Raw genomic sequence first — 14,722 nt, forward strand, 5'->3', positions numbered from 1 at the left:
AGAAGGCTATCATCATCGCTAAATCAACGAGTCATGTTCACAAAGGAAATTTTGAGGAATGAGTGGACAACCACCCCTCCATGGGACTAGCATATCGGTCATATCAACATCGTCCAAATCATGAAGGATGGTCGGTAAAACATCCCGATCACATCAAGGTCATCGAGAGAAAAGAGGCATTAATATCAAAAGCTCGGTTCTCCGCATAAACGCCGTCATTAGATGGTACTGTAAAGGGAAAGCGCCAACTCCGTCCAAATGCACTAGATATGTCAAGTCGTGGTGATTAAACATCGATCATCTCGGCGTCTTCCGCCAGGACCTCATCGGCAGGGCCCCAGTTGCCTTCGTAAACGGTGGCACCCGCACGACGCCGGCGGGCGACGAATTGGACCCCGTACGTTTCTAGCACTTGGTCCGCAGTGGGTCGGTCAAGCGGTTCAGGCGAGATCATCCAGCGCACAATATTGTCCAAAGCCTGCTCATGGCCAGCGTCGACCATGAAGCTAGGGGGATCAACAAGCTCGCCAATTCGAGCCGTAGAGGTCATGTCCCGCTTGCTTGTGCGACCTCCGAGGAAGCTGTCCACGCCGTAATCATCCTCGCCAAAGTCTGAGGTGCAGAGCTCTTCGAACGATGGTTCCTCCGAAATCGGATTACCGGACGCATCGCGGAAGACGCTGGTCTCAAAACTCCAAGTCAAGCTGGGGATATCGCTCATGTCTCCATTGCGGAGCTTCTGCCACGAGAGGCCATTGTCAGGCAGCTCAACATTGCCGGCGATCTCGAACATAATGAGACCCAGAGAGAAGATGTCCGCTGGTTTATCATAGCGGCCCATTAAGATCTCTGGTCCAATGTATTCGCGGTCACCCTCGCCTTCGATGCCGTCTTCTGCTGGCCAGCGTGCGGCCATACCGAAATCGGCAATCTTGAGCACGCCCTCAAAGGTAATTAGAATATTGGCTGGCTTGAGATCAAGGTGAATGAATCCCATGTCATGGATATGTTTCAAACCCTGCCACAACGGTTAGCACCATCCTACATCTGCTGGGTGACTGTATCCATCATCCAAGGGTTAGTACCTACCATTGATAGTTCCAGCATTATCTTCCAGATCCTGAAATCGTCCAGTCTTGCCTTGAGCCCAACTTGCGCAAGGAAGACATCCAAGCTGCCTTCTTCACAGAATTCTGTCTGAATGTAAAGGTGGCCGTTGTCCTCCCAACTGTTCATAAAGGAAATGATGTGGTCCGAGTTAGTCAACGACTTGAGTATGTCGACCTCACGAATACGGCGTTCGCGGTCCTTGAGACCCGAATATGGCTGCTTCGATTTCTTGACAGCCCATACTTGTTCGGGCACCACTTTGGGAGGGAACATCTCCCTCGGGTAAGTAGAGATCGATGTGTCGTGAGGTTCGGAAACACGGTATACTTGAGAGAATTCACCAGTTCCAACAAGTTCTACGCGTTCGAACCGTGAAGTTAGACTGGGATCGACATCTGGCACATGGTAACCAGCCAACGGAAGGCTGGGCCGTTTTCCAGACTGGAAGGAATCACGAGGGCCAGTTGGAGTTGCTGGCAGATTCGAAGAATTGAAGTCGGGCTGACCTGATTGCTGTTCATTCGAGATTGATAGTCCACTTGGATCGGGGAATAGATGGTCTTGCGGCGTACGTGGAGAGCCACGCTGGAACCTGTCGTGCAAGGGACTTGAATTGGTGCCTTTGGCCTCCGCCAATCGCTCAAGAGAGGCAATCTGCGAGACTGGAGGCGGATAGGTTCGAGACGGGAAAAAGCTCTGCTTGGTAGGTGTTGGTGGGAAGTCGTTTTCGCTTAGTGGTTGGCTATTGCGGCCGCAGGGCGATTGAGATGGTAACAAGTCATCGCCGTCGATGCTAGCAAAGCTTCCGCGTCGGGAAACCTCGGGCCTGTTGAAGGAACTTCCAAAAATCCCCATGCCTCGCGCAAAAGGACCGGATTTAGGGCGTGTGCTAGAAGGATTGAAGGGTGACGGGGGTATTGTGTCTGATTGCCGAACCAAGCCTGACATCTCCAAGGGCCGTTCTGGCTGTACTCTTCCACCGGTAGGGAAGAGGTTAATTGGTCTTTTGCATGGGGTGTCGGGCATATTCTTGCTAAACCCTAGCGTGTTCTGGGGATCGTCGGCATTGCGGTTCTTTTTGGATATGAGACCAGTCGACATGAACGCCGCTGGGAGAGGCTTGACTAATTTGTAGTTCTCAGGCGTGGCAAAGGAGTCGATGGACGAGGTCGAATCCTCGCGGTTAAGATGCCGCACCGGCGCAGGCCGAGCGGTCCCCGCGGGGAGAGACTTGGAGAAGTTTATTATCCCTCTGGGACGATCACCCTTGTGAACAGGCTCGTGGGTCGGAGAGTCGTCTCCAAGACTCGAACTTGAGGAGGATTGTGTGATTGTTCTGGACAGGGGATGAGCAGAAGGTCGGGGCTGTTCGGCGTTGTTACCCGTCGACGCAAACAATGGGGTACCTGGCGACGGCCGTGATAAGAACGGACTGTCCCGGTTTGGCTGGAAAAGATTCTGATCCAAAGACATGCGAGGTCGGACTGAGAGCGGGGTCCCATTGTCTAGGGCGTCTGGTGAATCATCCATAGCCTTCGCCCGAGCAAAAAGAGAGCGATCACTCTGACGCTGCTGTAAAGTTGACCGCCGTAGAGAAGAGGACCGTTTGGGAATGGTGGCAAACGGGCTGAACGGTGTGATGGGGGGAGGGAAGGAAGGTGTGGTCGACTCTGGGGAAGCTTCTTCTTCAGGCTCTTCAGCAGCGTTCGGTGTGACTTCATTATCAAAGATGCTAAATTCGCCCGATAAACTTGCTGCTTGGACGCTTCGTCTTTTAGCCGATGGACTGCCGCGAGACACTCGATCTAGATTCATAATTCCGTCGCTCCGTTTCAGCGGGCTAACCGTGGCATATGAGCCAAACGTGCCACTCCTGCGCTTCTCAATGCGGGAAAGGGCTGGGCGGGGTCCCAAGGTGGAATCTGCGCATGCAGGCGTGTCACTTGGACAGATGTCTCTAGCCGTATTGTCGGGTTGAACAAGTCCAGGAGTTGAGGGTGTGTTCTCCACGCCAGGTGTTGTTGGGACTGACGGCGCAGGCTTTGCATTTCCCTGGTCCGTGGAGACGTTCAAAGCACGCTTCACGGGGCTCCTCGGAGAGGTCCGCACACGGCGCATGGTTGGCCTCGTGATCTTTCCGGTTGGGTGATATGGGACTGCGAATGGAGATTGGTGAGAGGAACTGGGGAAAAGGACAAAGTTGCTCTGGGTGGATCTTCGTGAAGGTGACAAAGGCGACGAGATGTATGGCGTTGTCTTGGACGGCGAATGACCTCGAGAAGCGAGCAAGGAGAAGTTGGAGCTCTTCGAAGGTGAACGAGATAGTGACCGGCGCAGTTGTCGAATGGCCGAGTTAGCATCCATATGGTGAATGCCCGTGTGCGAAGGCAGGTGTAGTGTGCCACCCGCATCACGGTGCGGCGAAAATGTCGCGACCATGATGACCACGATCAGTCTGTAGAAGATAAAACAGAGATGCTAGCTCAGTTCCTTTGAATGTGAGGCCAAGCTCACTAGAACGGTCAATAATAGGTTTGTGTCGTGATGAGGCCGGCTAGACAAAGTGTAAGGTAGTATAGAGTACACGACGCGGGACAAGTTGACCTCAAGTCGCGATGGGCGTACACAACAACAGAGTCTTCTGGGCCCAACAGAGAGGGTGTGTGTGGCGGTGTTTTCTTCCGCCTGTCGGTCTAGCCAGTGACAGGGGTCGGAAGTTGTTGTTGACCGCAGTGGAATGCTAGGAAAAGTAAGGCTGCGCGCCTATGGCAGGGTGCAGCCAAAACAAGTCGAAGATGCGAAACGACGGCTGTACATCACCAGCCTATTCCGAGACCACGGGGGGCTTCGAATGCGCTTGTTGAAGCCTCCATACACCCCAAGAGTGTGTGGGAGAGGGCAGGAACAAGCACAAGCGGGGACTCTTTCGCGCTGAGGCACGGGGCCACGCGCCTGAAACACGCAATATCCTTGAAGGGAGCTTCGCAGTGTCGCTCGGCGCCTAATGCGATATCGTTCGATAAGACGGAATGTTTCAGGGTGACAACCCAGGCGTCAAAACAAGCAGGCGCGACGCGCGAGGATGCAGCGGCGACAGGAACGAGGACAGTCGCGACGAGGCGGACGCGAGAAAGTTCCCAGACAGCGAATAACTGCAAGCGATGCGCGAGAAGAGGTAACGAGTTGCAGAGAGGGATGCGAGAGGGATGATTTTGATTTGATAGAAGGACACCGGCAGCAGCAAGATTCGTCTCCCTTCCGTCTCCCTTTCTTCCTTTAAAACCTGAATGACTGCGCTTCTCCGGCAGAGGGACTGACTGCGCAAGGGGTGACGCGAGATGATACCCCAAAAAAAGAAGCAGACAGCCACGCGAAGCAGAGGAGTCGAAACGAAGAAAGGGATGGGGAGGCGGCAGTGGTGGACAGCAGTACTAGTCGTACGTAGTGGAGATGGTGGTGGGAGATAGGATGGGCGGCCGGACGGAGGGGCTGGCGACTGGAGACGGAAGTTGCGGTATGCAGAGCCAACCTTCAATAATGAGAGATCAATCGTCCGATGGATTTCCCTTATGGGAGGAGAGTTTCGACGGTTAAGGTTGGGGAAGGTGGATAGTCGATGGCTGGAGAGAGGACAGGTGATGATGGGGACACAACACACTGGGAGAGGTTGGCAAGGAAAAAAAAAAAGAAGCGAATTAACATAGTGGTCAGTTAGGTGACCACGACTAGTAGTTTACTAAGGTGGTCTACTAGGTACTTAGCGATTCTATCGGCAGGATTTGAGTGGTTCAGGTTCAGGTACCCAGCCAGTTACGCCTTGGGAACCTTGATGTTTCTGTCGCACGCGCGACTCTCGCGTCGTTTGTTGTTGTTTGCCCCGCTCCATTTGGTTTAGCGCCGGAAGTCTCACGCGTCTTTTTTCCCACCCCCAGGCAGGGTTCGCCCCTCCCTCCCCGTGGATCATACGATTACAGACCGCGTTAGTTACCGTACATATACACACACACATTTACTGTGAGGCCCCTTTACCACACTTTACAGTGAAGCAAGTTAAGCCCAAGTTCACATAAAAGCAGCACAGAGTCCTTAACATTCCTCTAACCTATGTCTAAAGAATTAAATTATCCTTTGTTGGTCTAGTTTTGATAGGCTGACTAGCTAGCCTGCCTTGGATGATGTTCAGGCATCCATCCCGCGGTACTAGTAATTTCTCCCGTACCGGCTCTTTCGCTCCAAGACAAGATTTCGGGTTCTATCCGCCATCGCCCCTCCCCCATTGTTAAACAATATCATATCGATAATGGTTGATAAGAGCACCGCGGGGGAACCGGATCAATTCATTTATCCTGCTCCCTTGCATGTGCGCCAAAATGAAACCAAAAATTCGAGTATTCGCTTGGTTCAATCCGGCCACCAACTATCAGACGCTTAAATTTTGCCAGGCTAAGAGCTGCCAATCTACTAGTTGGTACGATGTTGTAGTGCTGTAACCTTTCCCTGAGTTATTGCCACCAATCCTTTTCTGCTTCCAAGTCTCGTGCTATATCCACTAGTAGTATCTACAGTATGCCAATAGAAAGATGATAGTGGCAAAGATCTCGTCAGTGTGAAACTATTCTTCTTCTTTCTCGTTTGTTCTGGTTTTTATTTCACAATGGTCATTGTCGATTTCTCCACACCTTTCAACTAGACTTGAGTCAGGCACGGCGCGGCTTAGGCATCTTTTTGGGTTCCGACGCCCCATCTTCCCGTGCTTCCATCATCCTTCTAGTTGTTCTCCAGACAACTTGCGGCATAGGCGTAGTAGGCAGATCCAATACCTCATAACTTGCCACTTTGACATAAGGTAAACAATGTGATTTGTACCTAGATGCCAGGGTAACCAACAAGTCTCACTCACGCGTTTTTGTTTACCACGCTGTCGCCACTATTATCTTGAGAGGCCCAACTTCAACCCTACGGACCAAACCCCTCAGCACCACGTGTTGTCCCTCATTGTCGACGTGTCCAAATCGAGAGATACTGACGTCGGAGGGCCCCCAATCGCAGATCATAGTCTCAGGTGGATGGATACCCCTAGTACTTACCGTTTCTGTCGTGCAATTCCCAGTATGATACATACCACCAACTTCCTCTCCATAAACCCCTTCGTACATACGTCATAAGATACTCAGTCAACCGACCTTGACGTACCCCGAATATGATGGATAACATCATAATTCTCGACATAAGGCGTATACCCCACACGATCTCCATCTAGATTGCCAGCTTCCGTGCTCTAGCGTCTGAAGGAATGAAACGGTCTCGTTGCCTCAGGCGACTGAACTTGCAAAGTGAACATGGGTAGACTATTGTCCTGAGCCGACAATCGGGCATCGATGACGTTGGCTGTGCTCTCATACCAGATACCTGGATCTTGATGCGAATTTTCCATGAGATGTTTTCTTCCTTGCCCCTGGAGTGTGTTGCACTATCACGATAGTAACTTACTGGTGTTAAATGGTGTTGTTGGTAAAGCGCGCAGATTTAGTCCGCTCGAATGATAGCACTATCCCCAAAATATATAGTAGCGCAATCAACAACCACAACTAAGAGTATTACCACTCAACGAGCCAATGTCAACACCTGAACCCAGTTCCTTGCACATACTAATCTTGCGTGAAAGTCGCCTCAGGCACTATTTTATCATGGCCATAGGCAATTATTTGGCAGATCCAGGCCATTACTCTAACCCTTGATTCGATTTATTGGATTTCATCCATCCCTAGAAGTCCAAGCGTTTGTCGACAGCATGACTCAGCAAAGATCTGCTCTGCTTCAGGTTATGTCGCCGTGAGCCCAAACAAGGTAAAGATAGAGATTCAACTCAGCAATCATGCATAGATTGCATGCAGTGATCTTATCCCTTACGCCGAGCCCTTAAGACCCCATAACCTTTCTGCAGCCACTTTGGCCGTTTCTCGGCGTGGTCCGTCCGCAACATCTTCGACTAAATCGGTAATTGATATCGTATTACTGCATGAACCCCAAATCTAATCTTGTCGCCCATGATCTACATCGCCACGGCCATTATTAGCTGAATATGACATGTCTCATCAGTAGCTGAGGCTGCGCCAAATCCCGATTTTGCTGCACGGGATGCTCGATAGTATTGATTTACCTACCCTGCAATCGTCCCTCAGCCATCCAGATCTTCAGAAAATCGTAGTGGCTTGGTCTATTGGGTCGGTGAGTTAGCAGCAATACCCCCAAGGAGCATTAATGCACTCACTCAATCCGGTATTCAGCAAACGACATATTGTGGAACTCTATAGCTGTGTGAAACAAGTTCTGGCTGTTGCGGGATTATTGCGGTCGCATTAAGCGTTCACCAGTATTTGGGGAAACGGATGCAGAAGAGACTGTAGGCCTAGTGTTAGGTTGTCCTACTACCATCGTACATGTTCATACAACATGCTTAGTTTAGCCGGGCTTGTTTGGAGTCTCTTTGAACATACAGCCTTTCGAGGATTGCGGGATATCCCTCGCTGTTCGTGACAGAACAAGAGCATACTAGTTGTTCTGCTAGGGAACAAACGAGGTATAGCGACAATATCCTGGGCTTCAGAGTCCATTGTCGCCAGCACACATCTGGACTTTTGCGTAAGGTGTTTAGCATCGGGGCTAGTGCAGAGAAGCAAGAACTGGATTTGTGCGTCAGGTTCACTTTTACGGTTGATAAGCCACAAACAAAGCTATAGTCATTGGTAAAATGCTTCTGTTGAATTGGAGCTCAGTGATATTAGTATTTCCCATATTCCCGCCGCCCAAGTGGAGGTTTATCCTATGATTTGACTAAGATGAAATCGGTCGCTTCCATACTTTCTCTGATAGTCACTTGCTTAGTACAACTAGAAGATTGTAGATGCTTGAACCGAGCACCAAGTTATGAATAGCAAGTTCCTGAGCTTCTCAGATGTTATAGATACAGAAGGATCCCGAAGGTGTCTAAATGCGCATTTACGCCCATAACTTCCTATTCTCCCATTCGGATATTTGAGTATGTCGGAGTATACGGAACTGTGCATTAGAATGGCAGCAGCAAGAGCATGCAATCTTTGCTTCTATCCCGCATGGAATAGAAAATTCTGCAGCAAGGGGACTGGAGAAATGCGCTGTGCAAGTGCATGCAGCGTCCAGCCGGCGATATCCATCAGACAGGCAGGAAGGAGATTTATATTGAATGATGTTCGGAGTTTTACCATGACAGATAAAGGGAGTGCTTCGAATTACAAGCGTGGGGCTCTGAAACCATGCGTGCCAATGTTATGGTAGGTACTACAAAGCTTTCATGCAAAGACGGTGCTGTTGGGATGGCTGTCCAAAGATAGTGCTGGGCTTGCGCAACTGCCTTTACAATAGGTAGGCAGCTGCACTCTGGATTCGGACGTGCTCTGACAGCGTGTTCCATCTGCTCGAGGCATGACAAGTTTCAGAGGTGTGATACAAGTTCAATGGGATGTTTCTTCAGGAAGCCCCTTCAGTTTCAGAAAGTATCATCTCACACTAACATAAGCGCAATATTGGTATAGTGCTATTTCGAGTAAATGAGTACGAGAAATGACTGGTGTCGCTGTTGAAATACCGTTATGACCCTTAATTCTTATTGCAAGCGGCTTAGGTCTGGGATACTGAGCCATGGTATAAATGCGAAGTTTGCATAAGAGTATTCTCTCTATGATAATGCCTTGTGGTGTGACTTTAGGGTACGTCGGACCAAGGTATCGGTACACTTCCATCCATCCTAGACGGCCTGATAGTTGATTTAGATATCATGTTTCTGAAACCATGCAAAGGGCTGTTGGCCATATACATTGAAGGCTCTTACATAGGTAGCAACTGTCTTATTATTGAGAAGACTCCCATGCTTCACTACATTCTATTGTGTCATCAACTAGTCACAGTAGGTGTACTCGATGATGATCATCTTCGAAGGCTAATCCCAAAGGACTTCACGAATTACTGTGCAGGCCGCTATATCTGCAGTATACCGGTGGTTCGTCAAAGTGCAGGCTGCACTATAGGGTACATCATATGAAGCGATTGCGTTGCCCAGATACGCCCGACGAATATAGGTTTGCATAATCATTAGGGCATTTTGAACAGGACTGTACTGTGATATAACGATTGATGATGACTGAGCATAGTCTTGCTGGGTAGCGAGTATTCTCATAGTCTCTGCCTAAGATGCGTGCGGCAGCTCACATGTAAATAAAGGGGAGAGGTATCGCCTTGAGTAACTGATTTGGCGAGTTGTGATACATGGCATACTTGAGTATCACTTGTGAGGACACTTGGGTGGCTTTCTAAAGCACCGAGTCTCATTTGTGTGCTGACAAGAGGGAAATCAACAACATATTGATTTCTATCAACTACCTTCTTGGGGGATCCACCATTACTACTATGTAATAGGAGCAGGAAGCGAGCTCCATAGATATTTTCGCGGAAAGTGAGATCTCCTACAGTGACATTGGTTTGCATCATCTGAGAGAAGGTCTGTCTATCATTTCCTTGGTAAGAGATGGGGGTTGTATCGAATAATCTATCGTGCGGGGGCACGGCCAGTCAGAGGTCGCGTAATATAAGCAAATCTTATGGAAGAGGGGAAATACCTCAAGGAACAAGTGGGTGGCTGGAGAATGCCATTGAAAGAGGGATGTTGCATTTGTTCCTAACAATGGCGTCTGATCCTGGCATATTGGCACATGATTCGAGGCTGAACTAGACCAAGATACCCAACCTGCTACCCCAGTAGCGTGGACGAGGTTAGCTGCCTAGGTAGCGTCTTGCACGAGCCAACCATGATTTAGATATTCATAAGCTCGAGGCTCGATTATGGCGGTAAATAAGCGGACTCTCTCGTATGATGAGGGGGGCTGCTGCATTGGAGTGGAGACAAAAACAAGGTGAGGGTCGACAGGCTCATGGATCGACTTGGGACATACGTAAGTAGTACTAGGTACTCGAAAGAGATTTACCACACGATCAAAGGAGCAAGGTACCCACAAGTACATAGCAGCACTAGTAGTCGAGGCAAGCGCTGGAAATTGAGTAAGACCAAAACCGCGATCGGCCAGCCGAAGCTTCGGGCAAATCAGTTCATAGTTATAGTCATCCAGTTTTAGCCTTGGCCAGTGTCGACCCACGCTTTCAAATATCTCTTCGTCAAATGAAAATGAAAGTGCACAGGACCTAGGCCAAGTAATGGAGAAAGTAAGATCGTCCATAGTGGACTCCAACCCAGACAAATGATCCCTGTTCACGTCCGAGTCCCAAAGGAGGGGGATTTTGCGGCGGGGTAACCATGCGGGCCATGATGTTCCCATGTCATATACACACTACAAGGTCTAACGATCAGATGTCTCTATATGTTTCAAGTGTAAAAGAGCACGTGCTTCAAAGTCTGGCTCTGGTTATATTTGCTCATTTGTTACTGGTTCAATAGTAAAAGTGTCGTGGGAGATACCCCCCTAATAAACTCCCTCTGATAAATTGTGTATAGACGGGCAGCACTTGGGTAGTCACACCAAGTGAGACAGTACGTATCCACCACATTGTACTAGAGTAGAACTGCTGGATGCTTGCATGGGGCTATGAGACATCTATCGAACAGGGATACTTACAACTTCGTATTGCTGTGGTGTGGGGGCGATGGAGGGGGGATTCCTTTTTTTATTTCCTTCTTTCCTGCGAACCGTAGATTGTTAGGGCGAAGCCGGCGCGAAGATCAGGGCAGCAGTGAGCTCTCCGAAGAAGGTAGGGCATAGAACGGTCTAAACCGAGTAGATTAGCAATCCGTGATATCTGGTAGGTCCAGACAACAGCCGAAGAAGCAAATCACATTCAGGCAGGCCCTTGAGACCAACTCACGTATGATCAGCCAGCAAAGATGGGCACCGCAGACTACTAGTCTCGTTTCGACAGGTAGATGATCTTGGTCATTCGAATGATCATTCGGTGTAGGAAGCCCTCAGAGAGGTGAAGGAGTACAGTCAATTTCTAATGGAGCTTGCCGCATTCCGTACAGATTGCGATCTTGCATGCGCGTGTGGGACACCGTATCCATGCGATCACTTTCTGCTGAGGCCCGCTGACCGGCAAACCTTACTACTGATCGCCGACATGGAAATGCAGCGGGAAAGGTTTCCAATGCATGGAGTGGTCCCTGGATGTTCATTTGGGGTACGCCACCAGTCCAAGGTTTGGGGGTTAACATGAATGTACCCCCCCAATAATCACCGGGCGGCCTAGGGAAACAAGGAAAGAAGAAGAGATATCGTGCGACCCCCATGAGAATGGCGGCCAATAATTTGATTTCTGGGCGGCTTCTTGACGGACAAGAGCCTATACTCGGTTATGCTGGTTTTCAATTGTGTTGAGGGAAAGCTTATCAAGATTGGTACCTGAACAGTCTAAGCGGCCACAGGAAGTAATGTAAGTTGGGCGTCAATACAATACGGATACCGCCCTTCAGCCCAGTTTTGAAACGCCGTGAAATTTCCCGACATCGGGCGACTGCGGATCTAATCTAAGCGTCCATCATCCCACTTTTCCTGGACAATTGCACACCGGATCATGCTGCGGGGCTCCCATGGTCGGCTCTCGGGGCTCGGAGACTGAGTAGGCAGCCTGGTTTATTGCTTGCTTTCTTTGCTTTTTCAAATCCCATTGAATAAGTCATGGGTATAGCTGGCTGAATATGCTCGGATGAATTGTCACTGGGGGTGATGGTGATGGTAATTGTGGCGTGATCCTCAACTTCTCAGGGTGCAAACGGATCTGGGGCGAGGAAAGGCAAGAAAGGGAGGGGCTACGGTTAGCACTTCGTTTACAAGTTAAAACCACAAGTGGCTCTTCTGGGCCTGATCAAACATCATCTTATCTCCGAGGGAACTGCCATATATGCCTGAGATTTCGACATATGGCGTTTGGATTTTCTTCAGTTATACTACTAATATGTGAAGACTCACCTCCCCTTACAAGATCAACGCTTGAGACACTACCAATCCTCTCTTGGATAACCTGCTTGACCAAGCTTCAGTGTCGTTAATAGTCTACTTGTTATACGTACTTTTACATTGTCAATCGTCAAGAGCCTCGGTGTCCCAGCATCAAACCAATACGTAAAAAAGAGGAGCAGCAACCACGTTTCTCATGTAGCAGGTGGTGGAACCGAGGAGTGCCTATCAAATAGGCCAATGCCGGCCCGCTGTCAGAAGAACCACCACCGGCTACTGCTTTTACTCGGTGGTCTGGAAAAAACCCGTCCTTACGGATCCGCTGCTTCAGAAGGAAAAAAAAAAAAAAAAAAGGGCTCGGCGCTGATACCCTTTTCTTTTTTTACGGTCGTCATACTTTCTGAACATTTTTAATTTTTTTTTAGTCGAATTTACTCTTTTGGTACCTTGATTTTTTTTATTCTATTTTAATTTATTATTATTTTCTTTTCTCTCTTACGGCGCAAAGGTCTCCAGTGTCTACTAAGTTCGAAGCTACTGTCCTTCCCCCCCATTCTGTTTATCCACCGGGGGATATAACTACGACCATCGCTCCCACCATTTGCCGCGGTTCTCTCCCACCTTCGTTCAGAATCCCATCATTATTGCGTCTTCCTCCCATCTTCCTGCTCCCCGAACTCTGAGCACGGAACTTCTACCTCTCCTTTTAATCACACCTTTTTCACCTCTCTTATTCTCCTACTAAGCTTGCATCAATGGAACCTGCGGTACGGAAGCCAGAAGTGAGCTTCCACAGCCAGCGCAGCATGCCCTCCAAGCAGCAGCGAGTGCCCTCGAAGCTCAAGGCCACCCCCAGGGATGAGCTTCACGACCTGCTTTGCGTGGGTTTCGGTCCTGCCTCTTTGGCGATCGCAATTGCCTTGCACGATGCTCTGGACCCTTGTCTGAACAAGTCCGCTCCTGCGCCTGGATCGCAGCCCAAGGTCTGCTTTGTCGAGCGCCAGAAGCAGTTCGCTTGGCACTCGGGCATGTTGGTCCCTGGTTCCAGGATGCAGATCTCCTTCATCAAGGATCTGGCGACCCTTCGTGATCCTCGCAGCAGCTTCACCTTCCTCAACTATTTGCACCAGAAGGATCGTCTGATCCATTTCACGAATTTGGGGACGTTCCTTCCGGCCCGCTTGGAGTTCGAAGACTATATGCGGTGGTGTGCGCAACAGTTCTCTGATGTCGTGTCTTATGGGGAGGAAGTTGTCGATGTGACTCCCGGAAAGACGGACCCTACCAGCTCGGTGGTCGACTTCTTCACCGTCCGCTCTCGCAACGTTGAGACGGGTGAGATCATCGCGAGAAGAGCGCGCAAGGTGGTGACTGCACTTGGTGGCTCAGCAAAGATGCCCCCAGGCCTGCCCCAGGACCCCCGCATTATGCACTCCTCGAAGTACTGCACCAACCTGCCCCACCTGCTTAAGAACCCGAACGAACCCTACAACATTGCCGTGCTTGGAAGTGGCCAGAGTGCTGCTGAGATCTTCCACGACTTGCAAAAGAGATACCCCAACTCGAAGACAACACTAATCATGAGAGATTCGGCTATGCGGCCTAGTGACGACTCTCCTTTGTGAGTATAATACCTTTCGCACTCCCATCATGTCGCGACTAACAGCAAATAATATAGTGTGAACGAGGTCTTCAACCCCGAACGTGTCGACAAGTTCTATAACCTCTCTGCCGAAGAGCGCCAGCGTTCCCTCAAGGCCGACAAGGCCACCAACTACAGTGTGGTCCGCCTTGAACTCATTGAGGAGATTTACCACGACATGTACGTCCAGCGGGTCAAGAACCCCGATGAGAAGCAATGGCAGCACCGCATCCTCCCCGGACGCAAGATCACGCGAGTCGAACACCATGGACCTCAGAGTCGGATGCGGATCCACGTGAGGGCGACCAAGGATGGATCGGACAGCCTTGTCGGCGACGGCAAGGAGACACTGGAGGTGGATGCACTCATGGTGGCGACCGGCTACTACCGCAACGCACATGAACAGCTTTTGAGCAATGTGCAGCATCTGCGACCGGAGGGCCAGGAGGAATGGAAGCCGAGCCGGGATTACCGGGTCGAGATGGATCCCAGCAAGGTCAGCCCCTATGCTGGAATTTGGCTGCAGGGCTGTAACGAGAAGACACACGGACTGAGCGACAGTCTTCTGTCGGTGCTGGCAGCACGCGGTGGAGAGATGGTGGAGTCGATCTTTGGCGAGCAGCTTGCGGGTGCAACGGTGCCGGTCACGAAGTTGCGCGCTATGCTGTAAAGGCTTTACGTCGGATCGGAAACCCAGGAGGGGTTTCCGCTTTCTAGACGCGTGAATGATGGCGCTAGGGCGGACATTTCTTTTTTTTGCAGCAAAAGAATGCCCCGGAAAATGAGCGTGCATATCCCCAAACAAGTTGGTAGGGGGTGATATCTTCTTTTTCGATCATCTACTTGACTGTATCTGTGTTCAATTCTCTGTTTCATTACCTATACTTTGTTACTATTGTTACTGCCCCATCATCTGATTCCCCAAGTACCCCATTGCGAGTTATATAGCCAGCCACATTGGAATTGTATAACG

At 50.0% G+C, this 14,722-nt stretch overlaps 2 protein-coding genes across 2 annotated transcripts; one reads left to right on the forward strand and one right to left on the reverse strand.

The window, feature by feature from the left end:
• Nucleotides 1-286: 286 nt before the first annotated feature.
• On the reverse strand, nt 287-3,549 carry AtWU_01863 (tyrosine protein kinase SWE1; the record flags this gene model as incomplete). The annotated part of the gene is made up of 2 exons (XM_035496977.1): nt 287-1,018; nt 1,090-3,549. The coding sequence occupies 2 exons, from the start codon at nt 3,547-3,549 to the stop codon at nt 287-289; spliced, it is 3,192 nt and encodes a 1,063-aa protein (XP_035352870.1).
• Nucleotides 3,550-12,862: 9,313 nt separating this feature from the next.
• Nucleotides 12,863-14,419, forward strand: AtWU_01864 (lysine N(6)-hydroxylase/L-ornithine N(5)-oxygenase family protein; the record flags this gene model as incomplete). The annotated part of the gene is made up of 2 exons (XM_035496978.1): nt 12,863-13,728; nt 13,786-14,419. The coding sequence occupies 2 exons, from the start codon at nt 12,863-12,865 to the stop codon at nt 14,417-14,419; spliced, it is 1,500 nt and encodes a 499-aa protein (XP_035352871.1).
• Nucleotides 14,420-14,722: the final 303 nt, after the last annotated feature.

The sequence above is a fragment of the Aspergillus tubingensis genome, assembly GCF_013340325.1.
Source record: "Aspergillus tubingensis WU-2223L DNA, scaffold_3, whole genome shotgun sequence".
Lineage (NCBI taxonomy): Eukaryota > Fungi > Ascomycota > Eurotiomycetes > Eurotiales > Aspergillaceae > Aspergillus > Aspergillus tubingensis.